Source organism: Bubalus bubalis, chromosome 1 (assembly GCF_019923935.1).
Source record: "Bubalus bubalis isolate 160015118507 breed Murrah chromosome 1, NDDB_SH_1, whole genome shotgun sequence".
In the NCBI taxonomy this organism is placed as follows: Eukaryota; Metazoa; Chordata; class Mammalia; order Artiodactyla; family Bovidae; genus Bubalus; species Bubalus bubalis.
Genome location: NC_059157.1, coordinates 172,257,894 through 172,272,782, shown reverse-complemented (window position 1 = coordinate 172,272,782; position 14,889 = coordinate 172,257,894). Strand labels below are relative to the sequence as shown.

At 37.4% G+C, this 14,889-nt stretch overlaps 1 protein-coding gene across 5 annotated transcripts in view; it reads left to right on the top strand.

Annotated features, from left to right (window-relative positions):
• The window catches only part of RASA2 (RAS p21 protein activator 2), a 126,287-nt gene that overhangs the window by 94,192 nt on the left and 17,206 nt on the right, over nucleotides 1-14,889 (top strand). For 3 of the 5 annotated variants that reach the window (XM_044946468.2, XM_025290766.3, XM_044946470.1), the window contains exons 15-19: nucleotides 666-772; nucleotides 4,414-4,497; nucleotides 4,953-5,030; nucleotides 8,998-9,071; nucleotides 9,631-9,740. In XM_044946468.2, coding sequence (XP_044802403.1) covers nucleotides 666-772; nucleotides 4,414-4,497; nucleotides 4,953-5,030; nucleotides 8,998-9,071; nucleotides 9,631-9,740 — 453 coding nt within the window. The remainder of the gene's footprint in view (nucleotides 1-665; nucleotides 773-4,413; nucleotides 4,498-4,952; nucleotides 5,031-8,997; nucleotides 9,072-9,630; nucleotides 9,741-14,889) is intronic. The other 2 variants (XM_025290769.3, XM_044946472.1) reach the window with 1 other exon arrangement.

The following is a 14,889-nucleotide window of genomic DNA, read 5'->3' as shown; positions in this document are numbered from 1 at the left end:
GAAGACAATCTCCTGTCCTAGTCTTAGGGGCTTCAGTATTACTACTGGATGGTGCTGCTGCTGCTGCTAAGTCAGCTCAGTCATGTCCGACTCTGTGCGACCCCATAGACGGCAGCCCACCAGGCTCCCCCGTCCCTGGGATTCTCCAGGCAAGAACACTGGAGTGGGTTGCCATGTCCTTCTCCAGTGCATGAGAGTGAAAAGTAAAACTGAAGTCGCTCAGTCGTGTCCGACTCTTAGCGACCCCATGGACTGCAAGGCTGCAGTCCAGGCTCCTCCGTCCATGGGAGTTTCCAGGCAAGAGTACTGGATAGTACCAGATACTACTTTTATTTTTGTTGTTGTAATTTCAGGAGTTTCTTCTTAGAGATGAGGAAAGAGGTATTTTTCCAAATTAAACTATTTCTCACAACCTAGCAGCTTTGCCTTTCATTTTCTTTGTTATTTCTTACTATTTTTTTTTTCAAGTTTCATTTTTTTAGTCATAGGATTTTTTCCCTTTAATTTGTTCATAACCATTACTATCATTTCATCAACTCAGTTCTTACTAGCCAGGTTATATTTATCTCCTATTAAGTTTACATGCTTTTTTCCAATACTTTTTGTCATCTTCGTTTTGTAATTCAGTGTTTTGTGCATGACATTTCACCATTTTTTTCCTGCAGATGACCCTCATGTTCAGTATTCTGCAGTGAGCAGCTTTGTATTTCTTCGTTTCTTTGCTGTAGCAGTAGTATCACCTCATACTTTTCATTTGCGACCTCATCATCCAGTAAGTGTTGTTCTTTTCAAAGCTTTATTCCATTTTTGTTTATTTTCATTAAAATAAGAAAAAACAAAATAACAGGCCAGTTGCACTTGGCTGTGTTTTCTTATAACCAGTACTTAAATTTAACTGGTTATTTTCCTTAGCCATTTCATTCTTTCAGAAAAGGCTGAGAGTCCCATTATTTTTGTTGTTAAAAGATACTTACACATGAGTAATACAGTGTTGGTGCTAGTTGCAGCTTGGTGATGGGTAGGAAGAGAGCTCATCATCTTTTCCCTCTGCTGTTGTGTACATTTGTAAATTTCTTTACAACAGGGTTGTCTTTTTTTTCTTTCATTAGTTGTAGGTTTAATCTTGCAGATAGCTTTAAATCTCACAGACATTTGAAGAGGCTCATTTCTGGAAGGTGTAGAAGCTTTCATTGAAATGTAATTTGGTATCTCCATATTTACTTTTTATTCACCTGAGATATTATAAATGTTTGAAATTTAAAACTTAAGGCGTGTAATCTTTTTGTTCTAAAGTCATATTTACTTAAATCTTAATCAACACTACGTAGATTGACATGTTTCTTAACATTTTGTTGTTTAGTCACTAAGTCGTGTCCAACTCTTTGCAGCCCCATGGATTGTAGCACACCAGGTTCCCCATTGTTAACATTTCAAACTCATTAATTTTGCTGTTTCTTTTTCCTTCTCATACAGTATTTTTTTGCTAAGTCTATAACCTTTTATGTTCCAAACATTTTATAATCTTATCTAATTGTTTTTTTGCTGATTTTTGTAGCAAGTAATAATAATAAAAGCCAACATTTATTTAGTGCTTGCTTTGCACTACACCTTGGTCTAAGTACTTTACATGTTGTAACTTAGTTCTCCCAGTAACCTTATGAGGTAGGTTCTGTTATAATCTTCATTTGTAGATAAAGTGAAAGTTGCTCAGTCATGTCCAACTCTTTGCAACCCCATGGACTGTATAGTCCATGGGATTCTCTAGGCCAGAATACTGGAGTCCCTTCTCCAGGGGATCTTCCCAACCCAGGGATCAAACCTAGGTCTCCCACATTGCAGGCAGATTTTTTACCAGCTGAGCCACAAGGGAAGCCCCATTTATAGATTAGAAAACCACAATTCAAGAACTTATTTAGGGTCATACAATTAAAATATTACGATTTGATCTCACTTAGTTTGAACTGGATTAAATGAGAATTCTGACCCATTCAGTCCTCCCAGACTATGAACTTACCCGTGTTCCTTACTGCCTCTTAGCAGGTCAGGTGTGTGAACACCTGCAGTGTATTCAATGCTGTGCTCAGCCCTGGAGAGGCATTGATGAGGAGGACACACCTTCCCCTCAGGAAACTTGCTAATACAGTGTAGGGGAGACACAGAGGTTTTGTAGTTAAACTAGGCTCTGAAGGCCACCTCTCCTCTTAGCAACTACACATTGGCCACTCATTTAACTTGAGAACTGAGTATAACCACACTGCTGTGGTAGTAACACACCTTTTCTTGTCAAAGAATGAATGATCTGTGAGTAGCTGCAGTGGACCAGTGTGCTTTGTCTTTTCTGTGGTTCTGTACAGAGCTCTGGAGCAGCGAAAGCATGATGGCATTCTGGACAGAAACAGAACTCCTACCTCTGAACATGTGACCTTGCCTTGTATTCAGACTTGGATTTGCATATCCCTATAACAAATGGGTTGCAGTAAAATCCTTCTGATCACAGACTCTGTATTTTAGGTCACCTTTCTAATCAGTATGCCAGAAGGACTGCTTCATACTGTCATATAACTTTATTGTTTGTTTTTATTTTATTTTATTTTTTTTATTGTTTGTTTTTAAATGAACCTTTCCTTCTAATTGGGGAAATAAGGCAAACACATACGACACAGTCTAAAACTGCAAGCATAAATCTAGCACCTGATTAGTACCAGGTGAGCAGTACAGACAGTTCATACTACAGAAATTGAGAGCAAGGAATAATCCTGGTGACCTGAGAGTGATGACATTGTCAGGACCAGTAATGAAAGTTACAGAGTGATTGAAGAGGAGAACCACCATTTAGAGGTTCTTTGAATTTTGAGAAGTCAATTTTAGTAGAGGAGAAAAGAAGAAAATCCAATTGAAAAAGATTAAGGAATAAGTAGATGAATGCAGTTTTACCCAAATTTGAGCAGGGAAGTCTTGATGAAATTCAGTTCAAATTCAGCTTGTTAGCAGATTGTTAAGAATTTTATATTCTTCAAAGGCAGAGAATTGGAGGGACCTTTTATAGATATAATGGAATCCTGGATGTTGTAGCTAAAATGTTTTCTGAATAACCATAATTAAGGTGTGTAACTATTTCATAAGTATATCATAACTTATCATATCTCAGATATTCCTTCTTTTTCAGAATTGCCTTACATCCTTAGCCATCTCGTCACCTCACAGTCACTGTCTATTTTCAGTGTGGTGATACTAAAATATTAAGGAATATCAACCACTTTAGTTTACAAAAGCATTTCTGTATCTAAATTTTCTTGAATATGTCTTTTGATGGCAGATACTGTTTATCTGAATCTCCAGAACAAAAAAACATGTTTTTATATAGTGATAGAGGAATTAGTTATACAAAATGTATGGATGTGTGAAAACTCATCAGACTATATACATTTAAAATTTGTTCATTTCACTGTAAGTAAATTATACCTCAATTAGAAAAAAAAAAAAAAGGCAGCAGCAAGGAGGATTTGTTAGGGAACACTATTTGGTCAGTTTTATTTATATTTACTTCTTTCTAGCAGACAGCCCTGGAAAACACCTTGGATTGTAGACTCAAATAGTTACTTTCTGCTAAAATCGTACATGAACTGAATGATTTCTCATTTCCTAAGCTGAAGTTAGGTTTTTGTTTCCGTGGTAAAAACAATTGATTGCAGAAGCCATAAGATTATTGAATATGCTTACAAGTGGGTTGAGTACAAAAAATTTGGAAATTGCCATTTTAAGTCATAAAGTAAAAAGAAGTAGATGCCATTGACATTCCAAAAGTAAATAAAATTTTTTTTAGGTAGTCCCATCTATCATACTGTGCTGCTGCTGCTGCTAAATCGCTTCAGTCTTGTCTGACTCTGTGCGACCCAATGGACGGCAGCCCACCAGGCTCCCCCGTCCCTGGGATTCTCCAGGCAAGAACACTGGAGTGGGTTGCCATTTCCTTCTCCAGTGCATGAAAGTGAAAAGTGAAAGTGAAAGTGAAGTCGTGTCTGTCTCTTCGCGACCCCATGGACTGTAGCCTACCAGGCTCCTCTGTCCATGGATTTTCCAGGCAAGAGTATTGGAGTGGGGTGCCATTGCCTTCTCCGCTACCATACTGTACCCCTCCCTAAAAAATAATTGATTAAATTATGACTTTCAAAAGTAACACATCATTAGATATATTTACTTCAGGAGGGATTATCAATTACATATGGCTTCTTTAGTCTTTTAATTCCTTAGTCCAGTGAGTTGTACCCATCTTTTGCTATGTTTTAACTGGTTTGAATGAACATTTTTGAGTCACTGTTTAAGAGCAGTGTAGCCCATTCACTCTACTTTTTACACAAATTCTATTCCTTGAAAACCTAACAAGACTTTTTGTGTCTTTTCTATGTTCTTTAGGATCCACAGACAATCAGAACATTAACTCTTATCTCAAAAACTATTCAGACTTTGGGAAGCTGGGGGAGTCTGTCCAAAAGCAAGGTGAGTGTTACTTTGTATTGCTTTGTGTTCACACTTCTAAATGTTGTTAAACCCTATGATCCTTGCTCCCTCACTGCTCACTCCCTTCCAAATTAAAAACAAAGCAAAATCAAAAAACTATATATATAGAGAGAGATGCGATAGTTGTCTTTTATATGTCTTATCTTAGTCACCTGTTAAAGAAGACAGTTTCATTTAAACTAATGTGTCTAAGATGGGGTAGAGGGTCTAATTAACAGATGTAAGAGCCTTGTCTTTATCTTGTTGTGCCATAATCATCAGGCAGCTCTTGAGAAAAATCTTTAGCTCCAAACCCCATAACTCTCTTGAAATATATGATTGAACCCCTTTAGGCCCTAATCCTAAGCTTAAAAATACAGCCCATTATATTCTGTATTTTTAGTTCTCTACTTAACATATATAAGTTCTGTGTGTGTGTGTGTTTTTTTTTTTAGTCAAGTTTCAAAGAGACATTCATGTGTGAATTTTTCAAAATGTTTCAAGAAGAAGGCTATATTATGGCAGTTAAAAAGGTAATGATTGTTTTACTCTGGAAATATTAATTTATCAAATAGCATTAGGGAAATAACATTTTATATTGTTCCTGGGAACCAATCCCCAGTTTAAAAAAATACATTTAAACTATCTGTCAAATATAAAAAGGCTGTCTTTTGCGGCTGTTCTCCCTCCATACATAACTATGGGGTTTTTAGCTATGGGAATACCTAAATGAGTTTTAGCAACACTAATTATAAATATCTAGAGTTAAGATTTCTTAACAGCAGCACCGTTGACAGTTTGGTTGGGTAATTCTTACTGTGAGGGGCTTTTTTGTGCGTTGTAAAATGTTTAGCAGCAGCCCTGGCCTCTACTATTAGATGCAAGTAGCATAGTCCCGGTTTTCACAACTAAAAATGTCTGTCTCTAAGCATTGCCAAAAGTCCCCTGAGGAACAAAATTGCCTCTGATTGAGGATCTCTGGTCTCGGGAGAAAGGCTTAATGGTACCTGGTATAAAGTGGGCACTTAATTGACACGGGAAAAAATATATGAATTATTGAATATCTCATATACAGTATAGGCTTGTGGTTAGTAACCTGAGGAAGGTTAATTTAATATGTATGAAAGCCTACAGTATATAATATCCTAACAAAAGGCCTACAACAAACCACAGTTGCTATACTTAGAAGCTGAGAATGTTTTGAGAAGATTTTTAGTTTCTGAGTCTTTAGTTCTGAGTCATCCCAAACAAAATACGCCATTGTTATAAAACCCTAAAAATTTGTAAGGGAAAGTTATTTTGAAGTATATCTAAGCTTAGCTTGAAGAAAGTACTGTCTTATTTTTCACAATTCTCACTTAATGAATCCAAACTAACAAGGTCAGATTTTAAAGATTGCATTCAAGTTCTGTAGTGATTCACTGGTGACCAAGGGGTTGCTAAGAGTCAGACAGGACTGAGCGACTTGACTTTCACTTTTCACTTTCATGCACTGCAGAAGGACATGGCAGCCCACTCCAGTGTTCTTGCCTGGAGATTGCCAGGGACGGGGGAGCCTGGTGGGCTGCCGTCTATGGGGTCATACAGAGTCAGACACGACTGAAGCGATTTAGCAGTGGCAGCAGCAGCCAAGAGTATATTTTGTTGAAGAGCACATTTTGTTTGTATTTTTGTGTGTGCACTTTAAAAATTCTTACAGAGACTCGTGAATGAAAATGATTATTGAAAAAATTAAAGCCAGTTGGAACTTCTTCATCTAGAATAACAATGTAAGTTCAGCCAAAAAATATATATATATATTTATTTAAGCAGTGATTGAATGCTTTTGAGGAAGAAGTCTTTCAAAAGAATATGCAGAGTGGTACAGTGGGTGAGAATCTGCCTGCCAGTGTGGGGGACACAGGTTCAATCCCTGCTCTGGGAAGATTCCATGTCCTGCGGAACAGCTAAGCTCACACGCCACAACTCCTGACGCCTGCACGCATAGCCCACAAGCCGTGACTTCTCTTCTGCGTGCTGTAGCTTCTAACGCCCGTGTGCCTAGAGCCTGTTCTCTGCCACAAAAGAAGCCACTGCCACGAGAAGGCCACACACCACAACCAAAGAGGGCCCACATGTAGCAGCAAAGACCCAGCACATCCAAAATGGAAAATAAATAAGTAATTTAAAAGAAAAAAAGGTAACTCACATATCCCCTTTAAAAAAAACACACGCTAAAAAACGTTCAAAAAAAAAAAAGAATATGCAAAGAACAAGCTGGCTTTTTTATTTTTAGGACATTGTTGAAACAGTTGTGGGACAGTGTAGGCAGACTTCTGTTGGCAAGATTATAATGTACTGTCTTTTGTTTGGGGGCTGTTTTTCCATTTCCATGACCTAGGCTCTGGCAGCATCTGATTTCTTTTTGCTGATACAATCATCAGAATGTGTGTAGTGGGTAATGTCAGTGGAGAAAGTATTTAAGGGTGTCAGGAGTTTAGTCTGCTCATGATCTGCTCTGAGTCACCCACTCATGTTCCCGTGAACTATCACTGTGGTACATCTCCTGTCTCAGATTTATATAGGATATTTTGCCCTAACATATGAATTTTATTATTTACTGGCTAAATCTAGACATGTGCAGCACTAGGAATAGCAAAAGCTTATGAAACCCAATTTCTTATTTAATTAGTAGTACTCTCACTAATGACATTGGTCACTGCTCCAGAAGAGAATAGTTTATAACTCTGAATCCTATACTTAATTTCCACAAAGTCTAGGAAGAATACCAGAATAGGTCTATAAACAGGTTGACCATATAATTTAGTGTCCAAACCTACAAAGTTTTCAAGAATAAAAAGAAGTACTTTGATTATGCCAGGACCAAAGTTGTAGACAGAATGGCCCTGAACAAATTGAGGCCTGTGTTCACCCTGCCTAGAGTCTACCTTAATTATTATGTTTCCTTTTGCTTTATATTTACCTCATATTCCTTAACAGTATAACAAATAAGTAATAAATTTAATAACTATAAATAAATAATAAATATTAAATAAGAAAATTAGTGCCCACAGGCAAACACTAAGAAATAAAATATTCAAGTAATTCTTTATCACTCCATTAGTGGATGGTCCATTTGTGAGAACTGAAGACGTAATAGGACACTTCTTTAGTTCCCTTGAATACTTCTTCTTTGTCACCCACATATGCTTCAAAAGAAACTCTGTCCTTGTTCTTTTACTTACCAAGATTTCTTCCAGCAAACTTGAAGTAAACATTATACTGGAAAATACCACAAATGGAGATTCTCATGGGCACTCGATAGCCAGTCTTAGGAGAAAATGACTGTGCCCACAAATTCTACTTTAGATTATTCACTGTCATCCTTACTGGAATGTACTTTGTTTTTGTTTTAAACCCTAAGCGGGACAACACAGAAAAGTATAAAGGAAAAAACAAGGACTAAACAAATAGTTCACTTGTGGGGCAAAATAGGAGTCTTTTCTAAGAACAGGAATTGTCCCTGAACCCTGAATTTTCCTCTGCTATGAAGAGAAGGCCACATGTCAGGAATCTGTTGACCAGTTGAGGTAACATATTCATGAAGCCGAATGCTGCTCATTGGGTGGTTTGCCATTGCTGGATTTGGGTAATCCAGATTTTCTTGAGCCACCACATTCTCACATTTTCCATAGGAAGTTTATAAATGGTTATTAGATTTCCAGGTTATTCCAGAGAACCCAAATTATACTTTAGTCATAACTGAAAATATTAGCTCTGAGGGCTGAAGTCAATTATATATAATAAAAGTCAGCAAACTTTTCTGTAAGGGCCAGTGAGTAAATACTTCAGACTGATGGCCACGTAAAAGGCCGTGCTGCATATTTCGCTATGATTTTACAACTCTTTAAAAATTTTAAAAATGTTCTTAGCTTGTGGGCCTTGCAAAAACCAGTTGAATCTGGCCTGCTGAACTATAGTTTGATGATCCCTGACCCACAATATAGGTTCACAACCTGTGTCAAAAATCTTTGGGAACAGAAGTATTTCAGAATTCAGTTTTTCAGAGCTTTGAAAGATAATAAGTATATGCTATATATTATAGGGGCTCACATTATAACACCCCATAATCAAACATATCAATGTTTATGTAGCATATTAGTGAATATCCACCCTAAGTAGGATAAATACAGGCTTTAAATAGCCTTTCCCCAGTTCACGTTAAGTTACTGTAAGTGAGTTTACTGTAAATCAGAAGCAAAAAGGTCTGTGTACTCAGAACTGTATAGGTTTCAGAGTTGCAGTTAAGGGATTGTGGGTTGAGTTATTCCTATAGGGACACATATTCTGGGTTTTAAGTAACTTTAAGCTGTATTTTGGGGTCTCCTCTACAATTAAATATGTGTTTTGCTTTGTTCCGTAATGAAGAACTTCACTATATTATCTATCTGTGACACTGATAAACTGAATTTATGACGTACCTTATCACAAAGTGTAACATTTGCCCCTTTCTTCATTTAGTTCTTGGATGAAATTTCATCTACTGAAACTAAAGAATCCAGTGGTACAAGTGAGCCTGTGCACCTGAAAGAAGGGTAATTTAATGAAATTAGATATTAAAGTCATATTTCAGTATAGACAGTAAGTAAGTACAAAGAGCATGGGTGCAGAAGTAAAGAAGACTGGGTTTTGTTCTGTGCTAAAACTGCCCATAACATCAGTCAGGTAATTCATCCTCACTGTCCTATTAACTTCATGCCATACGGACATGACTTCTTTCCATACAGTGCGAGAGTTGTTTTCAAAAATAGTGAGATTGTGGGTGTTAGAGTACTTTGAAAAAAAGTAACAGCATTGTTCAGTCTTAGTGTTTTCATTGAAAGTTAAAGGGGAAAATTACTCATTTGGCCTTTTTAGTTCTGGATAGGACAGTTGTAAATATTAAGTTATTTGAAGATTTTATTCCCTTAGTATGGCCAAAATAAATGTAGCAGTTATAGATGGCAAAGACGTTTCATCTACTTAATATAGTCTTTGACAACTGTTCATGTCATTTAAAATTAAAAGAGGAAATGACTGTGCAAATTTTTTTTTTGTTTTGGATTAATTCTTTTAATATTTGTAGCTAAATGTTTACATCTGTTGTTTTGGCAGTGAGATGTATAAAAGAGCTCAGGGAAGAACTCGGATTGGAAAAAAGAATTTCAAGAAACGGTGGTTCTGCTTAACAAGCAGAGAGCTCACCTACCACAAGCAGCCAGGTAGTTGTGTTTATGCCTTTCTGTGGGGTCTCCTCCTGCTTCCCAGTGAAGATGTCTTTTCCCACTGCTCAGTGTGACTGGTGAACCTTTTTACTAACGGTAATAGTTTATGGTTTCTTACAGTGACGCATACACCCTAAAAATATAATAAATATGTGACTAATGACACCATGTAAATAACATTTTTTCTCTTACATTGACTGTCTTGTGTTACTTAAAAATGATGTTCCTACAGTATGCTCTGTTTTCTAAAAACCCATGGTAAATCCATTTTTTTTTAAATTAGTATATAAGGAACAACAGTTAGATATTTTAGAACTTAGAGGTTTCTTTAACTTCCAGAATCAGATTGGTAAGAATCAGTTTCTAATAAATGAGAGTGTTTCAGTAGTTTGCCAGAAATTCCCACAGTTATACCATAGACAGTGTTTCCTATTCAGTTAAAACATTCATTAATTTATATTAGCCCGGCTAACTCTTAAGATGAAAATTCTAGTAATTTGCCTCCTGAAAAGGCACAAATTGTCTTTCTGGGTAAAGAAAGCCATCTTCCTATAGTGTGATTTGAGAGTTTCAGAGAGGGAAAGTTTGTCCCTCAGTGGACTGACATAATGCTTATCATCTCTGCCTTTTGAGTGTATTCCTTTGGGGTAAAGCATTATCCATAGAAGGCCACTAGCCTCTGATATCTTGGCAAGAACTTAGTATCTTGATCATAGGTCACATACAGTAAAATCTCTTCTATTTGAAGTGATCAGGACCCAAAGCGTCACTTAGCCGAAAAGGTCAGTTAAAGCAAGAATCACTTTAAGACAACAAGAACAAAAGATGCATGCATAGCTTAAGTAGTTATATGTTTGTTTACCAGTCTTTTGATAGAGAGCCAAGATCTTTTTCTTGGTTGATTTCTCCAAAGTGAAGCTGGAAATTATTAATAAATACTTGAAAAGTGATCCAATTATAGAATCCTTTTAGAGTCATAATAGTTACCCTAAGCTTTTGCCACTGTCTCACAATCATATAAATCAATTTGATTTGTGTGGGTGCTGGTCTCCTTTTTTGAAGAGCTTTTCAGAGTGCCTGATTTTCAGATAAATATTTGCCTCTTGGTGTCACTTACTGTGTCACTTTACATAATGTTAAGTAAATTATAATTACAGCATGGAAAAATGGCATAAAGTCTGGGAACAAACCTAGTGGACTCTGTAATCAAAACGGCCTAACCAGTGGAAATCAAAGGGTACAAGCTTAATAGAACCCTAGCAGCCACAAGGATTCAGTGTCTCATGAGCATCACTCAGGATGTTTCACAGAGGAAATGGAGTCTTGGTTAATCTGTGAAATCTGTTAGGTGAAGAGTGTCTGGTATAAATTCTGAAATGATAAACACTAGACATAAGATACTTTCAAGAGAATGTCCTTTCAGTTAAGTATGGGTGCTTCAGTAGAGATTCTTAAGGAGGAAAGTGAAAAGAAATTTTGTTTCATAATTCCTTAGAATCTTTAGCCAGAATGACCAAATATGTCCAAATACAGTAGTAAGACATATGAAGCCAGATGCACTATATTTTTAGGCACCTAGATGTTTTGTTGTGGAATATGAATATTCTAATGACTAAAGATCAACAGGCTGCATCCCTGCACTTCCAGACAGCATTCTTTAAGCTACACATTTCTTAAAGTTTTAGTGGTTATAGTTTATATTGAATACTATATAAATGCTCTCACATATATAGTAACATTTTAATAATAGCTGGTGTAATATGCTGATTATGTTTTCATAAGTTAGTCATTCTCTATGAATAAATTGGCTATTTTCTCCTCATTTAAAGTATTTTCTAATCTAAACCAATATTCTGAAGTCTTTGCTTTAAGACTTTAGGAATCAGATGATAGTTTCAGATCCTTTTCCTCTAGAAAAAAATACATGTACACACAAGAGACACAAAGTCTCACATATAATTCCAGGAAGTTCATAGTTCCAGAGGCTATGCACAGTTCTTAGGAACTTCTGTTCTATCCAGTGATCTTAGGAGGATAAAATTCTGTAGAATGATTAGATTGGTCTAAGCTATAGAATAGACACATTGGAAGTTCCATTATTTTCAGGCCTTAAGAAATTTAACATGTTGGAATGGCATTGGAGGAATGAGCTCTCTTACATGAAGTTTCGAGATTATTTACCAAAGCCAACAGTTTTAAGCACCCATGCTTTTTGTTTTTAACTGTTTTGTTGGATTTTTCCAAAATGTATTACATGCTTCCCTGCCTTCTAAAAAAGAGTTCATTGAACGTAAGTTAACATTTTCTAGATGACTTGGGGCTCTCATTGATAATGTTAATTATCATTTAGTACTCTGATTTAGTGATGTTTTCAGGGCTGCTTATGGATGTGTGCAGCTGTTTACTTCCCAGCTACATGCCTTGGACTGCTGTGCTATTTTGTGTTCCTGTGTTTGCTTTATACAGTTTTTCATTGTCCCCTTTATGTTCAGCCTGTCACCTTAAGTTTCTTGTGCTGTCAGTGAATGGTAATGTAACATCTCACTCCCATCTTTACCCCCAATTCCATTTTTACTGCTAATATACTGTGAGTAAAGATGTAGGTACTGTGTTTGTTAAAATTATGCATATGATTAAAAGGCTTTGAACATTTCAGGACTTTCCTCTGTGACTAAAATACATAGGCTTTGGATTCTCCCTTTGGTTGCTCTGCAAATGTTTTGCTTACTTCCTGGTTCCTTGCAATTTTCTGCATAGCTAAGACTGCTAGTTAAGTAGTTTCTTATTACACTTTATGACTTTGGTGTTTCAAAGAGTGCCTCCCAGATATTCTGTAACATAGCTTTAAATCATTGAGTCTTCCACTGTTTGCTCCTACTGGATACTAATATTCTGAACGAAGTATTTCTGTCACTTAGAATCAAATAAAAGATTCTTTTTCTAATTTACTAGAAAAATAATTAGAATTCTCTCAGTTTTAAGGGTTTTTCTCAAATTAGTTAAAATTTGACGCCCACTTAGTAATCAGTTCAGTCGCTCAGTCATGTCCGACACTTTGCGGCCCCGTGAATCACAGCATGCCAGGCCTCCCTGTCTATCACCAACTCCCAGAGTTCACTCAGACTCTCGTCCATCGAGTCAGTGATGCCATCCAGCCATCTCATCCTCTGTCGTCCCCTTCTCCTGCCACCAGTCCCTCCCAGCATCAGAGTCTTTTCCAATGAGTCAATTCTTTGCATGAGGTGGCCAAAGTACTGGAGTTTCAGCTTTAGCATCATTCCTTCCAAAGAAATCCCAGGGCTGATCTCCTTCAGAATGGACTGGTTGGATCTCCTTGCAGTCCAAGTGCCTCTCAAGAGTCTTCTCCAACACCACAGTTCAAAAGCATCAATTCTTCGGCACTCAGCCTTCTTCACAGTCCAACTCTCACATCCATACATGACCACAGGAAAAACCATAGCCCTGACAGACTGTCCTTTGTTGGCAAAGTAATTCCTCTGCTTTTGGATATGCTATCTAGGTTGGTCATAACTTTTCTTCCAAGGAGTAAGCATCTTTTAATTTCATGGCTGCAGTCACCATCTGCAGTGATTTTGGAGCCCAAAAAAATAAAGTCTAACACTGTTTCCACTGTTTGCCCATCTATTTCCCATGAAGTGATGGGACCAGATGCCATGATCTTTGTTTTCTGAATGTTGAGCTTTAAGCCAACTTTTTCACTTTGCTCTTTCACTTTCATCAAGAGGCTTTTGAGCTCCTCTTCACTTTCTGCCCTAAGGGTGGTGTCATCTGCATATCTGAGGTTATTGATATTTCTCCCGGCAATCTTGATTCCAGCTTGTGCTTTTTCCAGCCCAGCATTTCTCATGATGTACTCTGCATAGAAGTTAAATAAGCAGGGTGACAATATACAGCCTGGACGTACTCCTTTTCCTATTTGGAACCAGTCTCTTGTTCCCATGTCCAGTTCTAACTATTGCTTCCTGACCTGCATATAGGTTTCTTAAGAGGCAGGTCAGGTGGTCTGGTATTCCCATCTCTTTCAGAATTTTCCACAGTTTGTGAACCACATAGTCAAAGGCTTTGGCATAGTCAATAAAGCAGAAATAGATGTTTTTCTGGAATGAGGTTCGTGACATTGTACAGGAGACGGGGATCAAGACCATCCCCATGGAAAAGAAATGCAAAAAAGCAAAATGGCTGTCTGGAGAGGCCTTACAAATAGCTGTGAAAAGAAAAGAAGCGAAAAGCAGAGGAGAAAAGGAAAGATACAAACATCTGAATGCAGAGTTCCAAAGAATAGCAAGAAGAGATAAGAAAGCCTTCTTCAGCAATCAATGCAAAGAAATAGAGGAAAACAACAGAATGGGAAAGACTAGAGATCTCTTCAAGAAAATCAGAGATACCAAAGGAACATTTCATGCAAAGATGGGCTCGATAAAGGGCAGAAATGGTATGGACCTAACAGAAGCAGAAGATATTAAGAAGAGATGGCAAGAATACACAGAAGAACTGTACAGAAGAGATCTTCATGACCCAGATAATCACAATGGTGTGATCACTCACCTAGAGCCAGACATCCTGGAATGTGAAGTCAAGTGGGCCTTAGAAAACATCACTACGAACAAAGCTAGTGGAGGTGATGGAATTCCAGTTGAGCTATTTCAAATCCTGAAAGATGATGCTGTGAAAGTGCTGCACCCAATATGCCAGCAAATTTGGAAAACTCAGCAGTGGCCACAGGACTCGAAAAGGTCAGTTTTCATTCCAATCCCAAAGAAAAGCAATGCCAAAGAATGCTCAAACTACCGCACAATTGCACTCACACGCTAGTAAAGTCATGCTCAAAATTCTCCAAGCCAGGCTTCAGCAGTATGTGAACCGTGAACTTATTGATGTTCAAGCTGGTTTTAGAAAAGGCAGAGGAACCAGAGATCAAATTGCCAACATCCGCTGGATCATGGAAAAAGCAAGAGAGTTCCAGAAAAACATCTATTTCTGGTTTATTGACTATGCCAAAGCCTTTGACTGTGTGGATCACAATAAACTGTGGAAAATTCTGAAAGAGATGGGAATACCAGACCACCTGATCTGCCTCTTAAGGAACCTATATGCAGGTCAGGAAGCAACAGTTAGAACTGGACATGGA